This window comes from Patagioenas fasciata, chromosome 4, assembly GCF_037038585.1.
Source record: "Patagioenas fasciata isolate bPatFas1 chromosome 4, bPatFas1.hap1, whole genome shotgun sequence".
Taxonomy (NCBI): domain Eukaryota; kingdom Metazoa; phylum Chordata; class Aves; order Columbiformes; family Columbidae; genus Patagioenas; species Patagioenas fasciata.
This window is the reverse complement of record NC_092523.1, coordinates 13245685-13267645: the sequence shown is the minus strand read 5'-3', so window position 1 is coordinate 13267645 and position 21961 is coordinate 13245685. Positions and strand designations below refer to the sequence as shown.

General features: G+C 37.5%; 1 protein-coding gene across 2 annotated transcripts in view; it reads left to right on the top strand.

Moving 5' to 3' along the window:
- The window catches only part of KIAA0232 (KIAA0232 ortholog), a 69767-nt gene that overhangs the window by 31763 nt on the left and 16043 nt on the right, over positions 1–21961 (top strand). The window contains exons 1-5 of one of the 2 annotated variants that reach the window (XM_071808557.1): positions 1082–1144; positions 2288–2425; positions 15267–15333; positions 16706–16787; positions 18347–21644. In XM_071808557.1, coding sequence (XP_071664658.1) covers positions 1097–1144; positions 2288–2425; positions 15267–15333; positions 16706–16787; positions 18347–21644 — 3633 coding nt within the window. In that variant the 5' untranslated portion in view covers positions 1082–1096. Of the gene's footprint in view, positions 1–1081; positions 1145–2287; positions 2426–15266; positions 15334–16705; positions 16788–18346; positions 21645–21961 lie in introns of those variants that run through there. The other variant, XM_065836693.2, reaches the window with a different exon arrangement.

Genomic DNA, 21961 nt, shown 5'->3' with positions numbered 1-21961 from the left:
GTTCTGTTACGTAACAAAGATAAACAAAGGCATCTAGTAGCTGAAGAGAACAGAAGTCTCTAGTGGTTCTTTCTGTGTGAAGTAACTAGTTTACTTACCTTTGTGCGTACTGGATGTTTTGTTGAACCTCTTGCTTTCATGTTTGTCATGGAATTAATGTTTTACAGTCTACGAAGTAAACCTATTAACAAGCTCCTGACCACTGGAGACAAAGGAAATAAAAGTGTGACAGAAAGCAAGAGATTAATTTAAACCATTTAAAATCACTGGATTGACTTTTTTGTTATTATTATTAGTTTAGTCCTCATAAAAGCAGAATTCCACTTGGTTTGTGTGTCACATCAAGTTCTACAAATTCACTTGCTAGAGTATATGACATTTTCTTTTTTCTTGGCTGTTCTAGTGAGGTGTGTTTTTTGATGGGGTGGGGTGTTTTTGGTTTTGTGTTTCTGTTTTTTTTGTTCCTTCCTTCCAATTGATTTGGTGTGGTTCTGATGAAATGCTTTATACATTTCTCTAACTGTGAAGGTTCTCACTGCTCTGCTGCCAGACTGCCAGCATATAAGGCCAGTGAAGCTCCTCTTGCAGAGATTAGCTTCAATGTACCAGTGCAAAGCAAAGCTTTGTTGGCAGAGATAAAACAAAGTACCGTAATATATAGCATCTTGGTAATGTTATTTTATATTATAGATGTTGTCTGAGTCAACTTTCCACCTAAGAGCAGAATACATGAGATTAACTTGGTGCGCATTTGCTGGTGTACCTAGATTTTCATTTTGAGTAACGTATTGCAAGTGGGTCTGGATTTCTTCATTTGTAATTGTGCCATGTGGGTGAGCAGGACGGGCTTTGGAAGCTGGTGGGCCATAGGTGCGTCTCATCAGTTTGTAAACTTTCACATGGATATTGGGAAGAGTTAGAGTGCTCTACAGCCTCGTTGTGTATAAAGAAATATATAAACTACAATTTTAGAAAATACTTACAGATTTTTTTAAAAACTGAGTGTAGATGTGCACTGTCCATTCATCCTTTTTTCTGATAATGTTTTTTGTCTATTCTTCCTTTCTGTTAGTCTTTCCAATAGCAGAACAGTACCATGTTCAAATGTCTTGTTTTAAATGGACCACTGGCATCTTGGACACATGTAAGGATAAACAGAGTGACTGATAGCTTTTTGTTCTTCTGGAACTAAATCCATTTCATCAGTTTTGGTAATCAAATGAGACTTTAAGAAATAAATTAAAGAGATTTCTCTACTCTTTTCTGAAGGACTCGGTCATGTGAAATCATGAACAGAAGCCATTTCAGTGACTGCTTCTGAAGGTTGATTGGTCCATCTCCACCTGCTTTTTTTCCATCTTTGATTGCAGAGACAACTTCTTTCTCTGACTACTTGTTTTTACTTCATTTTGAAGCCATGAGGAATCAGGAGTTGTTTTAAAGGAGGGTAGGCCTCAGCCTGGGCTTCATTAGAAGCAGTAACAGATCTGTTGAAAAGGCTAAAAGGGGTATCTTGAAAAACTGGTTTAGATTAGTGTACATTAAAAGATGTTAAAGATTATTTTCCTGGTAGCCAAAAGATTTCTTTGAGATGAAGACAGGAAATAGTGTATACATGTGAACAGATAGCAAAGAATGAGCAAGTTGGATAAAAAATTTTGTAAGTTCTGAAAAGCCATATAAAACAGATACTATGTATCTTTAGATTATTATACATAATACAATAGCGTTCTTCTTTGATTTTATTTTTCTTAATTAAATGTTCTTACGTGTATGGGAACCCAGCGCCCCCATCCCCCAGTGTCTAATTTTCTTTTTAAATTAGTTCAGATTCTTTTTAAAATAGGCACTGCTGTCTCTAATGGTAATGATGCTCATTGTCAGACTGAGTGGAAGGCTTTGGAGTTTAACATTGCATTTTCTTCTTTTTGCTTGCTTAGCTTTCTCTCTAGTTTGATCCTAGCTCTGATTTACTTGGTTCTCATCATTAATTCAGAGATCAGTGAAACTCTGACATATTTTATGTAAATTACAGTAATACCTTTAATCATAAATTTGCCGTGAGTAGCCTCTGTGTCCCGTGAAAAATATATGTCCTTTTCTGAATAGTAAGTGCAAGTTTTCTGTAATCACATTGATCTTTAATTTGACAAAAAGTAGTTTTTAGTAGATAGGATGAGGTTTTTTTTATTTTGAACGGTGTGTTATTTGTCATGCTGTCTGTTCTGCTATACTATGGAGATATTAAGGTATTTTAAGTAATGTAATTTCTTTATTTTGATTTTAGGAGAATGACATCTTCCTGGGCTGGGAAAAGGGAGCTTACAAGAAATGGGGAAAGAGTAAGAAAAAGTGCTCTGATCTAACACTAGAGGAAATGAAAAAACAGGCTGCTGTCCAGTGTCTTCGCTCTGCTTCTGATGAAGTAAGTTTGGACTGTTTGATAGATTCTTAAGACTTTATGCCCTTCTTTATGTTAGATAGATTTAGCTTGTGAGGCTTATAATTTAATTTGATGGCTTCTTAAAATGCAAGTTCCACAAGTGTTCTCTGAGAGTTCTTTATTTTTCTTTAGGAAATTATGAAATCTGTGTATGGCAGCAGGATTTCACAAAAGAAATGTACTGAGTAGTGTCATGCTTTCCTTTCTGTAACCCCTTACCTGTTCTTGTCAGGGACAGTTGCAATGCACCACTTTGTGTTGAAATTACCACAAAGCTTTGCATAAACATATTTCTTAAAATTTACTTTGCGTTGTGTATGAGCAGCAAGGTATGGAATGTTTGGGCGGAAAGCCATCTTGCTTTGTGCATGTTGTATGTGCAATCCAGAATTGCTAAATAAAACGTGATGTGTACTAGTAGCCAATGTTCACTTTGCACATTACATCATTGAGTGGAAGTGGAGTTGGAAGTGCATTGAGTGGAGAAGGTGAGGAGTGGTGAAGGCAGCAGGCTGAAGGGAAAGTGCCAGAGGCAGCAGATACCATGTAGCTCAAAAGAAAAGTGGAGAAAGGGAGAGGCCATCCAAGGAAATACTTAAAAAGAAAAAATAATCTGTAGCACAGGTCAATGAAAGTTTTCCAAAGAGATTACTCAGACTGCAGAAATGGAAGTCTGTCTTTTAGGTTACAGAACTACAGAGAGACTGATCTGTCACGAGTGTAAGAAGAAACTCTACCCCGCCTGTGCAGTCTGGTTGTGTTATTGCTCCATATGTCTTCCTAGCCACAGTTTGTGCTTGCGCAAACATTCGTGTGGTTGTGTGGAAAACTGGATTGGGAAAGTGAATCAGTTTGTGAGATGAACCTGGCGGAGGTGAAGGAAATGTTAACACAGAGAGGTTTCCTGGTCAGATTTGTAGCAGAGGCACTAGTGCCAGCCAGAGCGAGGAAGGGATTTGGCCACCAATAACGAAGGAAGTGGGGCTGATTTGTGTGCTTGTTGCCACCACCACCACCTGCTGCAGCATTGCCACCCTACACTGGCTGACTGTGAAGCTACTTGAGTGTTTGTTCAGTTGCTAAGGTGCTAATTGACTAATAGGGAGATTTCTGAGCTCCCATTTTCCCATTACTTATCCTAACAAAGTGATGCAAAATATAATTTTGTTGGTCATTTGCTCTGCTCTCCTAGTTACAGAATACTGAGGTCAGTACTCTGACTACTGTAAAAGTTAATTTAGATATGAAGAAAATATGAAGAAATAATTGTAAGAAGTAATGTCCTTCTTGAGGAAATTACTATCTTTGTATACTCATTTTATGAACAACAAAAAGTAGTAGTCTCATGCATAAACCACAGTAATACTAATGATTGATTTTTTAGCTTTAGAAATCATTCTCTTGATGCATCTTCACACAACTGAAAATCAAGGAGGCATCACTTAGAGCTAAATCCAGTTAAAAAAAAGAGTAAAATTATTAATAATCCCTGATCTGCCTCCACTTGAAAATTCATATAATCTAAAGCAGAAGAAGGGAAGAAACCCTTCAGCTAGAGTGTTGAAAGAATAAAAAGACGTGTGATCTCTGACAGGCTGGACAAGTAGCTTCCTCCTTTGACTCCTGCCCCCTTGTCAGGTTTTTATTGTTGAACATTAACCTATAATCTACAGCCTGTAGACTTGTGCTCTTTTGGGGCTATTTTAACTTCCGTTGCATGTTCAGACAATTAAGCTTGCACATTTGTTGTCTTTAATAAAACTGTAGGTAATAATTTTTGTTATGTATTTTCAAACACAGAGTGGAACATTTAAACTTACAGAAAGAGTTTTTACTTAAAGCTGTTCTGTAGGTAGTTTAACACATGTATTGCATAAGAGAGAATTGCAAATTTATTCATTTATTTATGTGTTTGGTTGTTTTACCCTGGAGTTGGGAGAAAAGGTGATCCTGCTTTGATGCTAGTGATACTTTAAAGTAAATTGTAAAGTAGCTTTTCTTACTGCTTTTCAAACATTTCCCGGGTTGGCTGGTTTCTGTGCTTACGTTTACGGATCAGTAGTTTTTGGACTGTGAAGCATAATGTTAAAATACTATTTCTGTTGAGGCTTTCAAGCTGCTTCATGCAATGTTGATGATTTCATCTCTACAAAAAAATACTCTTAACTGTAGCCAAAATTGATGATTAGTGGTGTGTGAGTGAGGAGTGTTAGTAAGAGTTGTTGAGATACAAATAAATACTTCCTTTTCAAATGCCACTTGAATGTGGTTTTTTTTTTTTAATAATCTGAAAATTTTTACTTGTAGAGACTTTTTGTGTCGAATAGGTAGATGTGTTCATTAGGATCTTCATAAATCTGTCAACTAGGAGCTTTGTTCTCACAGTTTTTTCTTGCAATAGTTCGTGTGGGCAGTTCCAGAGCTTGCTTGCAGTTTTGGTGTCCTGTGCTCCTTTTTCAGAGCAGGTGGATACAGAAATACCAGTATTCTCACATGGATATGGAACACTTGCTCTTCCAGCCTCACCTCTTCCTTCAACCTCAGCATTGGAACAAAGCAAGCGGGGTTGAGGTAGCTCTATTATTGGGAGTAATCAAAAGAAGTCTTAGTGTATTTAGACTTAAACACAATTTTATTTAAATATACTTAGGTGAAACAGAATGTTTACCCTGTGTGTGTATGTAGAAAGAGTATATATACACACGTGTATGCACACACACAAAACCAATAGAAAAACCAACAAAACAAGGAGACAAGTTAAAATTTCAGAATTCTGCAGCCTGATCTATTTTAGGGGGGAAAATGTGCAGAGGACGAAAAGGTATTGGGGGTTAATAACTTTTCTGACTGTTACAGGAAATGAAAGAGATCCAGGTACCATAATCTTGGTGTTTATATTGAATTACTTAAACCAGTAATGTATTGAGAAATTGCAGACAGTCTGTCTCCTCCCCCTGTCAGTAATCAAAGGCCCTAAGATTGGGTGATCACTTCAAAAAGATACTTGATGGGGAGAGGAAGTAATGAAATAGATTAGATGAAAATTGATTTGATAACAGTAAACACTGCTTTTGTCAGTCTTTCATTTAATAGTTGAAATTATTACTCTGAAGTCTTACCTCGTGTGGGTTTTCATTTACATAATATTGATTCTTAGGGAGTACTTTATCTGGTAGCTTAGTTTTGTTTGAATTAAGCTTTTTGTCTCTTATTAAAAAGAGTAATCCTGTAAAACACTATTCTGAGACAAAAATCCAAGATTCTAATTATAGTTTTATGGTGCAGAAAACAAATATTTGCCTTCAAAAAGCCTACAGTTTGGTGTTTATTTCTAAAAGATTTCCTAGGTTATGGAGTATGACGCGTCAGAGAAGATTCATTCTTTTGGCTGCTCTGCATCACTGTGTCTTGCAGTGGCAAAGCATGTTGTGCACTAAGTATTTTTGTGACAGGAGGGCTGATTTTGCCAGATAAGAATGAAAATTGTTGATGTGTGTATGTTCTGAGGACAATATTTTTTGTGTGACAAGCATTTTGGTGTCTCACATTGTTTATATTCGCTGAGTCTTTGGCTGCAGATGCTCTCAATGCAGTCAGAAAATGTAAATATGGTGCAGCTTGCCAGAAAACAGAATGATGGCGAGAAGAACTTTGAAGACAAGTACTTCAGTGTAGCAATCCATTTCTATTCTTACTGCTGGTCTGAAGTTTATTTTTTCCAAAATACTTGAATGGACTATAAATAGCAGTTCAAAGACCTGCTGAAGAATTGTTCACATTTTACAGAGCTTGTTAATATTGACCCTGAGTAGAGATTTTATCTTAATTCTTATCCCACTGAATTGTAGAAGAAATTTTAAAACATTGCTGTGCAATTAACTCACAAAGTAGGAGTATCCTTTCTAATGAAATGTTGATTAAAAAAACCAAAACTGTTTATGTCTGGGGAGTACTTACGTAAAGTCCTTTGAGGAAAATAAGAAATTTTATCCTGAAATGACTGCCTCAGATTTTAAGTAAAAACAGCTGTTTCTGTCAGCATTAAATGGCTTTTTTTCCGTTAGTTTTTCTTGTTTTCTAATTCCTGTCTGGTACATCTAAAATTGAGAAGGTCAGTTTGTTCGTGTATCATTTCTGAGATATTTTTTTTTTCTTTTTTAAAGCCTCTTAATTTTGAAAGTCTGTAAATTACTTTGGATTTGAATAATGTAACTTGTCAGTAACATGACAGCAATATCTTTGAGACTCAGGAGTTTAGTAAAAAGGTAAGAGTTCAGAAATTCGCCTGTGTTGTATTTTTGCAAGGTGGACGCTGATTGAGCAAGGCTGGAATTAGAGGTTACTTGTTGAGCCTGATAAGTGTGAGACTTTTCAGTAGGTGTATTTCATAGTAGTATTGAAACTACTCATGTTGCCTGCCTACTACTTAATGCATGCTTAGGTACCTTTTAACTGACTAGTTTTCAGCTAAAAGTTGCATTGCTCGATAGAGTAAGCAGGTTTTCAGCTGTGTTGTTGCATTTCCTATACAATATATATAGTTCACTCATGGAACACTTGCAGTACTACCTGTGCAATTCTACCCCAAGATGGTGCTAGTGTTTCAGTTAAAGCAGTTGGTGTCTCTATTCTGCTGAACTGTACGAGGGCATTTTAAGAATAAGCAAAGGAGACTCCTTTGTATGTATAATCTCTTACATTATGCACTGATGAAAACACATCTCCCAGACTTTTTCCAAAATTCTCTGCCTATAGGTGGGCGCTTCACGTAAGCTGTTCCACAGCACATACAGTGACATCGTGCCCGTGACTAATGCTGCTGACCTCTCAAGGCACGTCCTAAGGTCCCTTCCTGAGCTAACCAGGCTCTCAAAATCTGCTGACTGCCATATGAAACAGCGTACAACATGTTAAAGTTAGAATTAGTGTTGGTTAATAGACTCCATAATGAATTTTGAAAGAGCACTGCTGTAATATATTTGACAGAAGCAAACAGTGCCTTCCATCCTGCTGTTCCAAGAAGTTACTGCTTGGAGGTAGCATGGAAACATAATTGGTGAAACTTCATGACAGTAATTTCTTTGAAATGTAGTTGTGTGTGGGCATGCTGTTATCTGGAGCACTGGCTTTGCTTACTTTGAATTACGAGGGGGAAATGTGACCCTTCTGATATCAAATGTGAGCGCTTAGAGGAACCAGTGTGGCCCTACTGAAACGGTAATCTTAATCTCAAATGTACCTTACTTTCAGCACAAATATGAGATGTGTCTAAACTAAGATTCTGTTGAAGTTTTCTTAGCAGTTGTCATCTTTCTTACTCTTAAGTACAGAACTGTCAATCTTTCCATGCAGCTACTACAGCTCTGCACATAAACCTTACTTGAAGAAATAAACTCCTAATTAGGCCAGATTAATCAATTAGTTATGATTCTTCATTTAACTGGAAGCGACAGGAACAAAAGATTTGGAAAGAAAGTGCCCAATATTCTTTTGACTTGTAAAAATACGTGAAAAATGTTAGTGAAAAGCCCTGTTAGGAGGGTAAGCGAGTGCTAGGACGAACACAGCTAATGTGAAGGTAAAGGACAGTACAAGAACGAAGCAAGTTTTGTAAAAGCTGTCTTAAATCAGAAAGATGAAGTGCTGAAGTTCTGTTGAAAAGTCTGAATTTATTAAAGCAAAAACATGAAATTAAGGTTCCAAAACAACCGTAATGCTTCTTGAAGTGTATATCCTGACTAGCTCAGTTATGAGCATTTCTGTGTGTTCAATGATGATTGTTCAGATTTTTTTTCTCGAGGAAATGCCCAAATGGTTCACAAAACCAGTGAATATTCTTTCTTCTAGGCTGCACCCAATTGACCTTCTTCAAAGGGGTATACTAGCTGTTCCTACAACACACAGCATTATTTAGGAAACGATTTTAAAATTTTTCAGGAGCTAAGAAGACTTTTAGACAAGATGTATGTTTTGAAAAGTAAAATCAAGCCAGGACTGCTGGCACTTGTCTACCTCTGTGAGAAGGCACCATCAGGTTTTATTATTTCCAACCAGTCATGTTTTTTCTATGATAATTTAATTTGTAGTGGTTTAAGAGAATTTGTATTGGCTCTGTATTATCCAATCCATTGGCTTCAAAGGTTTTCCTTCTTTCTCTATTCATATACTAAGTAAGCTATGTGGTATTGAATTTGGCAAACTGTATTAGCCTATGTTTTATAACTTCAGATACCATATAGAAAGCTGAAGTGAATTTGTCTTGCCAAGGTAACTATCATAGAATAAAATAATTAGAATAAATCCATTCATTTTTCCTTATGACTTTGGCATTTAAGTAGATATTCATAGTGCCATGTATCTGTTTTGTCAGGTCACTGAAGCTGCTACCCTGAGCATAATAGTCACTTTAATGGAAGTTGACAGAAGTTTTCTTTTTTTCCAATTTTTATATGAGTCTTCTTGCTATAGAAGAAGTGTATATCAAACTGGAGAAGTTCTTCTTGAGACCGTAGTCTACACAGAAGTTGCTTCCTGACATTTTTTGGGGCATTTGTTTCTCAGTTTACATCAAGCCAGCAAAAATAAATTAATGTCTATCTTGTATTTCTCGTATTTAAATATCCCTTATAGTATAGATCATTTTGTCTTGGAGGCTGAAAGTCGGTGTTCGGTATGACTGAAAGTTATTTCACCCTGTGTGTGAAATAAGGGCCCGGCAGGTCTCTTGCCAGCAGCTTGTCTGGTGAGTCTGGGTCAGAAAGTCAGTTTGCATGTACGCGTCTTGGAGGAAGAAGGCGGCCCAGTTTTTCAGATAAACAACTATGGCCATGAAAATGCCAGAGAAGGTGGTTACATAGGTCTCCTAAATAATGCTTTATGTTTCATCACGGAACAATGTTATTTGATTATAATTTTCCTTAATGTAGTACAATCATTTTCATCAAAAATTTGAATTGGGAATCCGTTATGAATTCTTATCATAGACACCAGCAGATTTCAGTGAACATGTCAGCCTACCTACTGAGGAAATTTCAAGCATCCTTTCTGCATTTCACTTGATGCAGAACATAAATTTTGCATAATTGGTTGGAACACGTTTTGAAAAGTTTCTGCTGTTTTGTCGGTAATACAGATACGAACATTTCATCATCCGCAAGCTGAAGTACTGTGATTAAGTGGAATCTTGCAGCAGCCTTGCTTACAAGGATAGTAAAGTCTTTTCTGGCTTTGAAGTCAGGGTGTTTGTTTATAAGCGATGAATAATAAAGAAGAATAATTTCTAGAGAGAAATTATCCTTTCTTTGATGGATAACTTTTTACTCAGTGTAGCCTGCTATGGGAGCTACAAGAATTAAGTTTTTAATAACAGAAATCAGATTAGCTACTCTAGTAACCTACATTTAGGGACAGGTGTTTGTTTTAAGTTAATTTGAGCTAGTAGTTGACCTTTTTTGTCTAGAATTAGTAAATAATGTGCTGTTCTCTCTCTCTTTGAGAATGTGTGGTGTGAAGCAGTGAAGAACAGCTCTGAAATCTGAGCCTTATCCTAGATAAGTGATTTACCTTTCCTAATGCTGCTTTAGCACAGAACACAGGACTAAGAGAGTTGCAAGAAAGTATTTTAACTCCTTATGGGAAAGCTAGTGCTCTCCTATTGTTTGGAATTTTTTTGAAATTATGTCCATTTGTCTGCTTGGATATCGATATTCTGAGGTCACACATCTCTTGAAGATTACTTGGCTCAAGAATTTGTGAACCCCGAAGGAGAAGTTAGTAGATAGAATTTGTTTTTTTGACTGGTCCAATGCCTTTGTTGTAAATTATTATGTATTCAACTCAAAAGAGAAAGATTTAATTGTGTTCTCTGTACTGAAGGGTCAAAAAGGTATTGTACAATTACATACTCTTAAATGTTTTGTAGTGTCATCCACCTTATTATGCTGGAGGAAAACCCCATAATGCGAACTGGAACCTTGTTTTATTCCTTTGAACTTGACCTTGATTGAACATCCCAAGGAGGCTGCTGTTTTCATTGATTTATTTATTTATGCATTATGTGGTCATCTCAGGGTTAGGGATTTATTTTTTTAGTCCCTCTTGAGCACCTCTTCTGCGAGTAGTTGTGATCAGATGAGTTATACTCTATCACAATGTTAGAAAATGAAAACCTAGACTTTTATCTAGCTCTCATCATCCTACAAAGTATAGAAATAGACGTGTGGTTGCAATGAATTACATTTTGTGCCTTATTCAGTTAATGTGGTTTAACAGCTGATTCATATAGAACAGCTACCTGATCCTGCTCTTGGTGACAGGCTCTGGGCCAAGAAAACAGGCCTGGTACACTGCAGTCAGATTGCCATCTCTGTCGGAGAGTCCTGTGACCTGTTAAAAGAATGAGTTGAAACTATGAATATATTGATTTATTTTAAGTTCTTGATTGTTTGAACTCATATTCTGTGAAAAGAGCGTCTGTATTTTGCTCTAGCTGATCCTGCTTCAGCTGGGGTCTGGACTAGATGATCTCTGGAGGTTCTTTCCAATCAAAACAATTCTGTGCATCTGGGAAAGTGAAATGAGGATTTGTTTTAAAAGCGTAACCTAAAAAGCTCTCAAAACCCAAAAAACAAACGAGTTGTTATTTTAATTGTTGAAGTAAAATGAAGTGTAATGCTTGCGTCTTCTCAAAATGCTGAAAAGAGGAACAAGGGACTTTCCTCATACCTTACAGGCCTGAAGTAACAAGCCATATTTAGTAAATATTTACAGTACACAGTTCAAAGCTTCTGGAGGAAGCTATTGGCTAGAAGAAAAAAGAAAAAAAAAAAAAACCAAACCCCTCAAAACAAAACACCAAAAAACAGCCCTTCCCTTTGAGCTGTATAATCAGATGGAATTTTTCAGTTTATGTATATATATTTTTGGTATGTCAGATGTGGAAAGCTCATTCTTAAATACTGGCTATCACAACTTTGTTTCCTTTTTTTTTGTCCAGAATTTTTGACTATTGCATATGTGCAGATCTGCGGAACAAAGCACACATTTGCATGGCAGTTCTTGGATGGAATACAAGAGCCATAACCAGACATCATTGCTGGGTGATAGGAAGGGGTAAAAACTCTGAAAATGAAAAATTGTGCTGACTAATGATGTCCTGAGTTCCATAGAATAAGTACGTGAGATAATAATGCTGCATGAACATTTGTGACCAAATTCAGGAAAAACTTGTCAAATCTCCTGAATGGTGACTGCACAGTGCTGGTTTCCAATGTTGAGAAGTAATGTACTAGCAGAAGTGAATGTCAATGAGAATTAAAGTGGTTGGTCAAAAATCTGAGAGGAGTTGATGTTCCACAGCTGCTCACTGAGGACTCTCAGAACATGCAAGTCAGTGGCCCCTGTTAACACACGCAATGGCTTTTAGTGGATTTGAATTTGGTGTATGTAACATTGTTTTGTTTCCATGGTTTACGATTAATTAAACTGATTATTTTAAATTTATAAAAATATTTCAGAAGTAGTTAAATTTATAGATTTAGTATATTCTGAGAACATTTTCTGCAGCTATACAGGGGCGTGAACATACCTACAAAAGCAATTGCATTGCTTTAAGCTAATGAGTTGCCACTTGTCATCTCTGAGTGCTCTGGTTCCAAAGAAGAGCATGTTAAAGATATTTTATTTAAGATTTTACACTACATATATATATATGTGTAAAAAAAAAAAATACATATATATTTATGTATATAAATGTGCATGACGTTTGCTAGTTTTTGAATTTTTTTTTAGTTGCTCTCATTCCTCGTTATGCAAAACTACATTAATTTGGCTCTGAATGGAGTTGTGTTGGTCAGTAAGCCAGACACCGGCTGTTAGAGCCCTGTAACTCCAGCAGTCAGATTGACTGTTCCTGTTCATGCTGGGTGAGTTCAGGAGCTTAATTTATCTGTTAGCACCATCACTCCTGTGCCAGTAACATAACACCTATCCTTTATGTAATCCTTCCCTTGCTTCAGCCAGCTGATGAAAAGCCAAAAAGAACAACTTTTGATGGAACTGGTTGTAAGTTAAAGCAGGAGAAGGAAACAGAAATATGTTGGAAACAGTAGAACAGAATGAAATGTGGTTGGTGTAGAGGAGGTTTTGTGATGCAAAATAAAGAATATAAATTAAAACAATGATGTGCTGCCCTTTGTAGTTTGAACAAGAGAAAAGGGTTAGTAGAAATCTGGGTCAGTAGTTTAAATGGCCTTACAGATAATCATGAGATCTAAGCCTTTTGTGTTGGAATTACAAAAGCAATCATAGTTAGGCACTTCCATGTGGAAAAATGTATTTAAGGTACTCCAGTATTTGTACTATTTGGATACTGTCTTTAAATTTGAACATAAGCAAAGAGGTTCAGGCAGATCACCTCATTTTGTTAACTGTTTGTGTCCTAGTGAACCAAGCCAGTGCCTGGAATATCTTACTTTCTGGCAATGGGGTTGCTGCGACTACAACACATTAACTTAAAAAATGAAAAACCACAGTAACTGAATCTCGTCGAGGCGTTAAGTCTGCAGCTTGTTTTTATATACTGCAGTAAGAGGTTGAGCAAGTGGTCCCTGGAGACTTGGCATTCTGAACGGTGCCCCCGCACCCCCTTTATTTGTTTTTCATTTTTCTTAAGCTAGTGCCAGGGCGATCAGCGAGCCGGGCCAGCCAGCGTGCAGCCCGTCAGCTGACTCGAGTATTAGTTTCATGGTACGGGAGGAAATGAAGCGTTTGATTCCAAAAGTTTTCACTTCTTCAGTGTAATGGTGAGCATATTGTTCCTGGTTTGGGGGGTGATTTTTATTTTTTTACATCATGATATAATTAAGTTAAGGAAGTGGATCTATATTGAGCGTTTGCTACAGGTGTTGGTTGGATCAGACAGTTGGGAGAGCGAGGCAAAAACAAGGCCAGCTCCTCCTCTGCTGCCCTTTCGGGAGGAGGAGGGGGGAGTCAGGAGCCGTATAAGCATAAAGTGACAATTGTTACAACTACATATCTTTGTCTATATTACTTTGATGCTCGGTTCTTTCCAAACAATTTACTTTCTGTTGCTAAATTTACTGATAGAGAAGATGTCTTCTGAAGTTTAATATTGCTAAGTCATCCTCCGTTAAGTATGTGCATAAAGGTTTATATTTAGCACGTCAGTGCAGCATTGCAGATAGGAGTAGAAAATTGCTTTCTCACTTGACTGCAGGTAATTAAAATTTAAAAGTTAGCATATAAGTCATTGCTTTAGTACATGATTTTTCAAGTGTATGTTTGTGACAGAGTTAAACAAGCTGGTTTCGCTGTATAAATTAGTATTCCCTTTTCCATAACATTTTCTTGTGCTTTAGCAACACACATATTCACGTTTTTCTGCAATTTTTATTCAGTAGTGAAGAGACAGGAGAAATGCTTAGATCTTGGAAAAATTAAATCTTTATACCACCATGGTCACACAGCAAATCAAACTCCTCTTTTATGCATTTCTGTAACTTGATACTTGATCCACGTTGTCTTTGAAGAGAATGCATATTCCGTTACTATATGCACAAAAGATCGTGTCAAATTCCGGTGAGACAATTTTTTGGGAGGTTTATACAAGTCTCAGAATCTCCAAGTATGATGGGATCAAGGTGTTGGGGTCGACATTGAGGAAAGCAGGATACAAGAAGCCGCGCAGTTCTCCCCCGTCACCGGTCCCAGCTGTATGGTAATGTGCAGGGACTTCGTGTACCTTCACTTGTTTGGGATCGCTGCCTTGTGTTTGTAGTTATGGAAATTGCCAAGTCTTATCTCCAAACGTGATCCCTGAGCATCGAAATACTAAGAACACAAATATCTATACAGTACTCACCTCACCTAGTTTTCCTTCCAACAGGAACGGTCATTTCAGGCTGTAGGTTGGTATGTAGTATTTTGCTGACTGGAATTCAACTTCTATTCCATTAGAACAGCACAGGATTTTCTTCTATGGAACGGCTGGTCGTATATTGTACCACTTTATCTGTATGTTTATTTTTCAATAATTTGCTGTTCTGCTGCTGTTGCTTTATCTGGAATTGCTTGCAGGTCTAGGCAGATGGTAAAAGCAGAAGCATGTGAGAATAACACTGAAATGGGATTTGAAAGGAAGCTTCAGTGTATGGAAAGTTTATGTGGAAGAATAAAGAAGGAAAATAAAGACTTATAGATGAATAAGCTGTTTATTTTCCCCTCTGCTCTCCTGAGCAAACAGTACAATATTTAGAAAACAAAAATCTGGGCACTGTAAACTGGCAAAACTATGGGATAAGTTTTGCATGAAGATGCGGTGGAAGCTTTTCCTCTCCCTCCGTGCCACCCCTGTGTATATGACTCCATTCTGTTCTCCTCCTGTTACCAGAGGCATAAACTGTGCAACCAGAAGGGTCCAGCTTAGCTTTTTAAAATGCATCTTAGTGATCACTTGATTCTTGAACTTTTCTCATGAGGCTCTTGGCTAAATTCTAAGTGATATACTGCAGTAAATGTGACAGTTTTTGTAGAATTTGCAAAATCTTGAATATACAATAATGCAACAATGTGACTCGTAGTTTGAAACCTCTGCTTGAATGAATGTATCTACATGTTTCATGGAATCATTTTGACCTTTAATTAACGTATTTATAGGAATGGATTTATACCTAGTAATATTTTTTGCTGCTTTTTAACCCGTAGTTACCATACAAAAAAAAATACATCTCTGACAAGATATGTTTACAGTATTGATTTTTGCTTTTTCTTTCCTCCCCGCCCCCTCTTTGTTTTTGTCGTGCAGAGCTCTGGGATTGAAACGCTAGTGGAGGAGCTTTGCTCCAGACTGAAAGACCTTCAGAGTAAGCAAGGTGAGGAAACCATCTTTAAACTCTCAGGCCATATATTGTATATTTGAGCTGTGTAACATTCTGAGATGTAGGGTTGGGGGAGCAGGCTGTTAATTCAGTAGCTTTTAATACACGCCATGCAATTTTAAAATACATTTGAATAATTTTGTTCAAATAGCTGAAGCAATTCTGTACTAGTATGCGTTGTTTACCTAAGAAATAGCCATTCACAAATGGAGTTTCCCTCATGGAAAGCTGTAGCTGTTCAGATCTAGCTGTGTCTGCCTTTTTAGTGAATATTCCATATTCAGCATCCCCCTCCCCCACCAAAATAAATAAAAATAAAGTGTATATTCTGTTCCTTTTGTGTACTGATATTTGCAAAGTGTAGATGGGCCTCAAAACTGTTACATGTTATTAACAACTACTCCTGTGAGAAGCATCCAGGTAGCCATCATAGAGTGCTGTGCTTAGAATTTCCAGGCTTTAGGGGAATGAAAATTGGGATGTTATGTTGTCAAGTTTAGGGCAGGGAGCATAATATAAAATTGTGATGTCTCCCATGAAAGTTCATTCACACATAAATGTTTGTTCAGGCACATAGCAGCAGCCTTTGACAATAGCAGTAAAATTAATGTGCTTATTATGTGATATAAATAGCAATAAATACGGGATAAATATTTACATGCTCAAAACATGTTTGTTTCCGTTCCCTTCTTCTGTTTTTTAAACAGTAATTCTAGTTGTCTCTTAATGTTTCATAGTGATGTGCTTTGACACTTCCTTACTGAGCCAAGGTGATGCTATTTATTATGACAAAAAGTAAAATGAATGTGTATCTCACTGCATTTTTTTTCTATATTTTACAGATTTTAATATAAAGAATTAGGAATCCTTAGAGTCACCTCTCATGCAGGAAATTTGCCTTTACCTCCACACAAAGCACAGCAGCTACTGCAGGGTTACTTCCTTTCAGTGGGCAACTGTTCCTCAAAATATTTAGTTAAATAGTTGATTTTGCTTTAAATATTTTCTTATATGTAGCAATGCAAGGAGATGAGAATTTGAGTGTGAAGTAAGTAAAAATTTAACAGGAAGCCTCCTAGTGGAGGAATTGCTAAGTGTGAAGTTGCGCGCAGCTGCTGGCCAGTCACGTTTCGTGACATTCGCAGGGCTTAACAAGACAACTGTGGAAAATTTGAATCTTGGGTGATAACTTGTAATTTCTTTGTATAATAACCAGACTATAAATTGTTCTGCTATTTACAGTGTTTTATGGAAATGTATTACTATTACAGGTATACATCCTGGTGCTTTTTGTTAAATACTGTTATAAAGTACACTGGCTTTCTGAATTTTTCTATTAAGCATTTCGAATTTTCTTCCAAAACAGAGGAGAAGATTCACAAAAAGTTAGAAGGCTCTTTGTCTCCTGAGACTGATTTATCTCCTACAGCAAAGGATCAAGTAGAAATGTATGCATTTTTTAAATTATTATTACTATCTGAGATGCTTTTCTCCTTTTATTCCCGTATTTTAACACAGTGAAGCTAACCTGGGGGGAATCTGGATTTTTCTGGGTATTAAGGGATACATTTTTTCCTGTCATCTTCTTTCGTTAATCTTGTATATTCAAATACAGATATTTGGTACCATGGGCTAGCTCAATTTCTGGAAAAGTCCTGACTGCTTTATTTTCACTGTTTGCAGAACTCAAACCATATTGTATTTTAGTTTCCTTAAGATGAAGTCAACTAGACAAATGAAAAGCCTTAAAACAGCATTAATTGACACATTAGACTTGCAGGGAGAGAATCAATTTCCTGGGTTCATAGAATAGTTTGTGTTGGAAGGGACCTTCAAAGGTCATCTAGTCCAACCCCCCTGTCATAAGCAGGGACATCTGCAACCAGATCAAGTTGCTCAGAGCCCCTTCCAACCTGGCCTGGGATGTCTCCAGAAATGGGGCATCCACTACCTCTCTGGGCAACCTGGGCTGGGGATTCACCACCCTCAGTGTAAAAAAATTTCTTTTTCATCTCTAGGCTGAATCTCCCCTCATTTAGTTTAAAACCATCAACCCGTGTTCTGTCTTGTTCAGAACTTTTTGTCTTCTGTTCCAGAAATGGGAAACTGAAACTTATAACCTTTAAACTCTTTATAACCAGAGTGGTCTACTAGTTACCAAGAACCGGAGTCTGGTGTTAATGAAGTACCCAGGAGTTTTATCACTGACTTTTCTTGGAGATATGACTGCTTCTGTATCTCTTAATAATAACCATGGGTAGCAACAGTCTAGTAGATGTGTTGCTAAATGGATGACACTTACTTAGGGAGCTGTTTGTGCTAATGTGCATTTAATTTAATTTACTTCTGAATGCTTTGTAATAGATTTTTCATTGAAATATATGTGATTCAGTATAAATCTCTTTACTCTCAAACACCTACTACTTTAAACGTTGCAGAATGTATTTTAATCTTGTCCCTGTTGCACAAAGCTGTTAAGAATTAATCTTTTTTTGCAATAGCTTTTTTTTTTTTAAATAACTGGACAATCAAACTGTGTAAAACTTAACAGGCAGTGTCTCATTTCACAAAGGAGAGTTTAAAAAACTGTAATTTGGGACTGAACTGACTGAAATTCAGGTCTTTCTCATTTTAACTCTAAATCAGACATGTTTAAGATGAGTGTAGTGAATTGCTACAATATCTACTAAATCTGGAGTCAGGCCTTCACTGCTTTAAGCATCCACAATTTCTGTCTACAGTGAAGTTTAGTGCTCCTTAAAAATGGAATTGTTTTACATGGCAGTATGTTTTTAAACATATATTAATATAAACACTTTTAAATATTATCTTAATCTGCCCTTTTTATCATTCAAATAAACCACACAATGACTGGCATGTGCATGTGTAGAACAAACTCGATTTTTTTTGACAATGATTGGTAGTGTTTTGATGCACTTTAATAATACTTCTTAATGCCTGTTTGAAGTTCTACCAAGTGAATGGGACCCTTTTGTTTTGCTTTCAGGTACTATGAAGCATTTCCTCCTCTTTCTGAAAAGCCAGTTTGCCTGCAGGAAATTATGACTGTATGGAATAAATCCAAAGTATGCTCTTACTCTAGCTCCTCATCTTCATCCACTGCTCCACCAACTAGCACGGATACATCTTCTCCAAAGGACTGCAATAGTGAAAGTGAAGTAACTAAAGACAGAAGTAATAAAGCATCTGCCACTGTACAGGAAAGAACCCAGCAGAAGAAAAGTAAAAATGAGAAAGAAAACAAGTTTAGTAACAACACTGTTGAAGAGAAGCCTGTTCTGTACAAAAAGCAAGTCCGACATAAGTCTGAGGGAAAGATGCGTCCTCGCTCCTGGTCATCTGGATCCAGTGAGGCTGGCTCAAGTTCTAGTGGTAATCAAGGTGAATACAAGGCATCAATGAAATGCATTAAAGTAAGGCACAAAACAAGAGAGGTTCGAAACAAAAAAGGGCGTAATGGGCAAAGCAGGCTTGCAGTGAAATCTGGTGAAAAGGCCGATAGAAAAGTCCACAGTGGAAGCAGTAGCAGCAGTAGCAGCGGGTCCGTCAAACAGCTGTGTAAAAGAGGTAAAAGGCCATTAAAAGAAATCGGAAGAAAAGAAGCTGGTGGTAGCGATGGAAAAGATTTGTATTTAGACAGCAGAAATGAGAAGGAGTATAAAGAAGAACCCTTGTGGTACACTGAGCCGATCACAGAGTATTTCGTTCCTCTTAGCAGGAAAAGCAAGCTGGAGACTACGTACCGCAACAGAGAAGATATATGTGGTGTAACATCAGAGGCTGTAGAAGAGCTGTCTGAATCAGTGCATGGTCTTTGTATTAGCAACAATAATATTCATAAAACATACCTCGCAGCAGGTACTTTCATCGATGGTCACTTTGTAGAAATGCCTGCAGTTCTAAATGAGGATATTGACCTCGCTGGGACCTCAATATGTTCTCAACCAGAGGACGACAAATATTTAGATGATGTTCATCTGTCAGAACTAACACACTTCTATGAAGTGGATATTGATCAATCCATGTTGGATCCTGGTGCCTCAGAAACGATGCAAGGGGAGAGTCGAATTTTAAATATGATTCGACAAAAGAGTAAAGAAAAAACTGATTTTGAGGCAGAATGTTGCATAGTGTTAGATGGAATGGAGTTGCAAGGGGAAAGTGCAATATGGACAGATTCGACCAGCTCTGTTGGTGCTGAAGGGTGGTTCTTGCAAGACCTTAGTAATTTAGCTCAATTTTGGGAGTGCTGTTCATCTTCTAGTTCTGGTGATGCAGATGGGGAAAGTTTTGGAGGAGATTCTCCGATCAGATTCTCCCCCATCTTAGACAGCACAATGCTTAATTCACACATGCTTGCTGGCAATCAAGAGCTCTTTTCAGATATTAATGAAGGGTCTGGTATAAACTCTTGTTTTTCAGTGTTTGAAGTGCAATGCAGTAACTCTGTTTTACCATTTTCTTTTGAAACACTCAACTTGGGAAATGAAAATGCAGATTCTAGTAGCACTGCTAATATTCTTGGGAAAACACAGTCTAGATTGCTAATATGGACCAAAAATAGTGCCTTTGATGAAAATGAACACTGTTCCAATCTTTCAACGAGAACCTGTAGTCCATGGTCACACTCAGAAGAAACACGTTCAGACAATGAGACTTTAAATATTCCATATGAAGAATCCACGCAATTTAATGCAGAAGATATGAATTATGTAGTTCCTAGAGTGTCTTCGAGTTATGTAGATGAAGAAATTCTAGATTTTTTGCCAGAGGAAACCTGCCAGCAACAAGCTAGAACGTTAGGAGAAATGCCCACTTTGATTTTCAAAAAGAAATCTAAGCTAGAATCTGTCTGTGGTATTCAGCTAGAACAAAAAGCAGAAAGTAAAGACTATGAAACTACACAAGGGTGTAGTGAAAACAGTCCACATGGAGATGGCTACAGCTCAGGGGTTATTAAAGATATTTGGACAAATATGACAGACAGAAATTCTGCAGCCATGGTAGAAATAGAAGGAATAGAAGATGAATTGTTTTCAACTGATGTAAATAACTATTGCTGCTGTTTGGATACAGAAGCAAAAGTTGAAACCCTGCAGGAGCCCAATAAAGCAGTGCAGAGATCAGAATATCATCTTTGGGAAGGTCAAAAGGAGAATTTAGAGAAGAGAGCCTTTGTCTCCAATGATTTATCGAAAGTAGATGGTGGTGACTATACTACACCATCAAAACCATGGGATGTTAACCAGGATAAAGAAAATTCCTTTATACTTGGTGGTGTTTATGGGGAGCTCAAAACATTTAACAGTGATGGAGAATGGGCAGTGGTGCCACCTGGTCACTCAAAAGGGAGCTTATTACAATGTGCAGCTTCTGATGTAGTGACAATAGCTGGTACAGATGTTTTTATGACTCCAGGTAATAGCTTTGCCCCCGGTCATAGGCAATTATGGAGGCCATTTGTATCATTTGAACAAAATGAGCAATCAAAGAGTGGAGATAACGGATTAAATAAGGGGTTTTCTTTTATCTTCCATGAAGACTTACTGGGAGCTTGTGGTAACTTTCAAGTTGAAGAACCGGGGCTTGAATACTCATTCTCTTCCTTTGACCTGAACAATCCATTTTCACAAGTTCTTCATGTAGAGTGTTCGTTTGAGCCAGAAGGAATTGCGTCTTTCAGCCCTAGTTTTAAACCTAAGTCAATTCTGTGCTCTGATTCAGACAGTGAGGTTTTACACCCCAGGATATGTGGTGTTGATCGAACGCAGTACAGGGCTATACGGATTTCTCCAAGGACTCACTTTCGCCCCATTTCTGCATCTGAACTTTCTCCAGGTGGTGGAAGCGAGTCAGAATTTGAGTCAGAAAAAGATGAGGGAGGTATTGCTGTGTCTTCTCAAGTAGATGTATTTGAGGATCCACAAGCAGATCTCAAACCTCTGGAAGAAGATGCAGAAAAAGAAGGGCATTATTATGGAAAATCAGAGCTCGAATCTGGAAAATTTCTTCCCAGATTAAAAAAGTCTGGAATGGAGAAGAGTGCGCAAACATCACTGGATTCCCAAGAAGAGTCGGCTGGGATGTTGCCAGTAGGAAACCAAGATCCCTGTTTAGAATGCAGTATGAAAGAATCTCTAGAAGGGAGGGCGATGGAGAGCTCTAAAGTCAACTGCAGAATAGTGGAGCCACGTGAGGAGACTGCCAGGTTTTGCAGTTGTAAAGCAGGGTGCCATTTCCCCACATATGAGGATAATCCTGTTTCTTCAGGAGAGCTTGAAGAGGTATGTGGATATATAAAATTACAGAATTTGCAGCTGGTGGCTGATAACCAGCAATTTGTCATGTGACAGTTCAATTTAAACATTTGTAATTGTATAGTTCTCTAGAAAAATACAGTTTTGTAGAAACACTGGAGGTTCCATCTGAACATAATGAGAAATGTTTTCACTGTAAGGGTGACCTAGCTCTGGCACAGGTTGCTCAGGAGGGTTGTGGAGTCTCCACCCATGGAGATACTCAAAAGACATCTGGGCAAGATCCTGGGCAGTGTGCTTTAGGTGGCCCAGCTTGAGCAGGAGGAACTGGACATGATGACCTC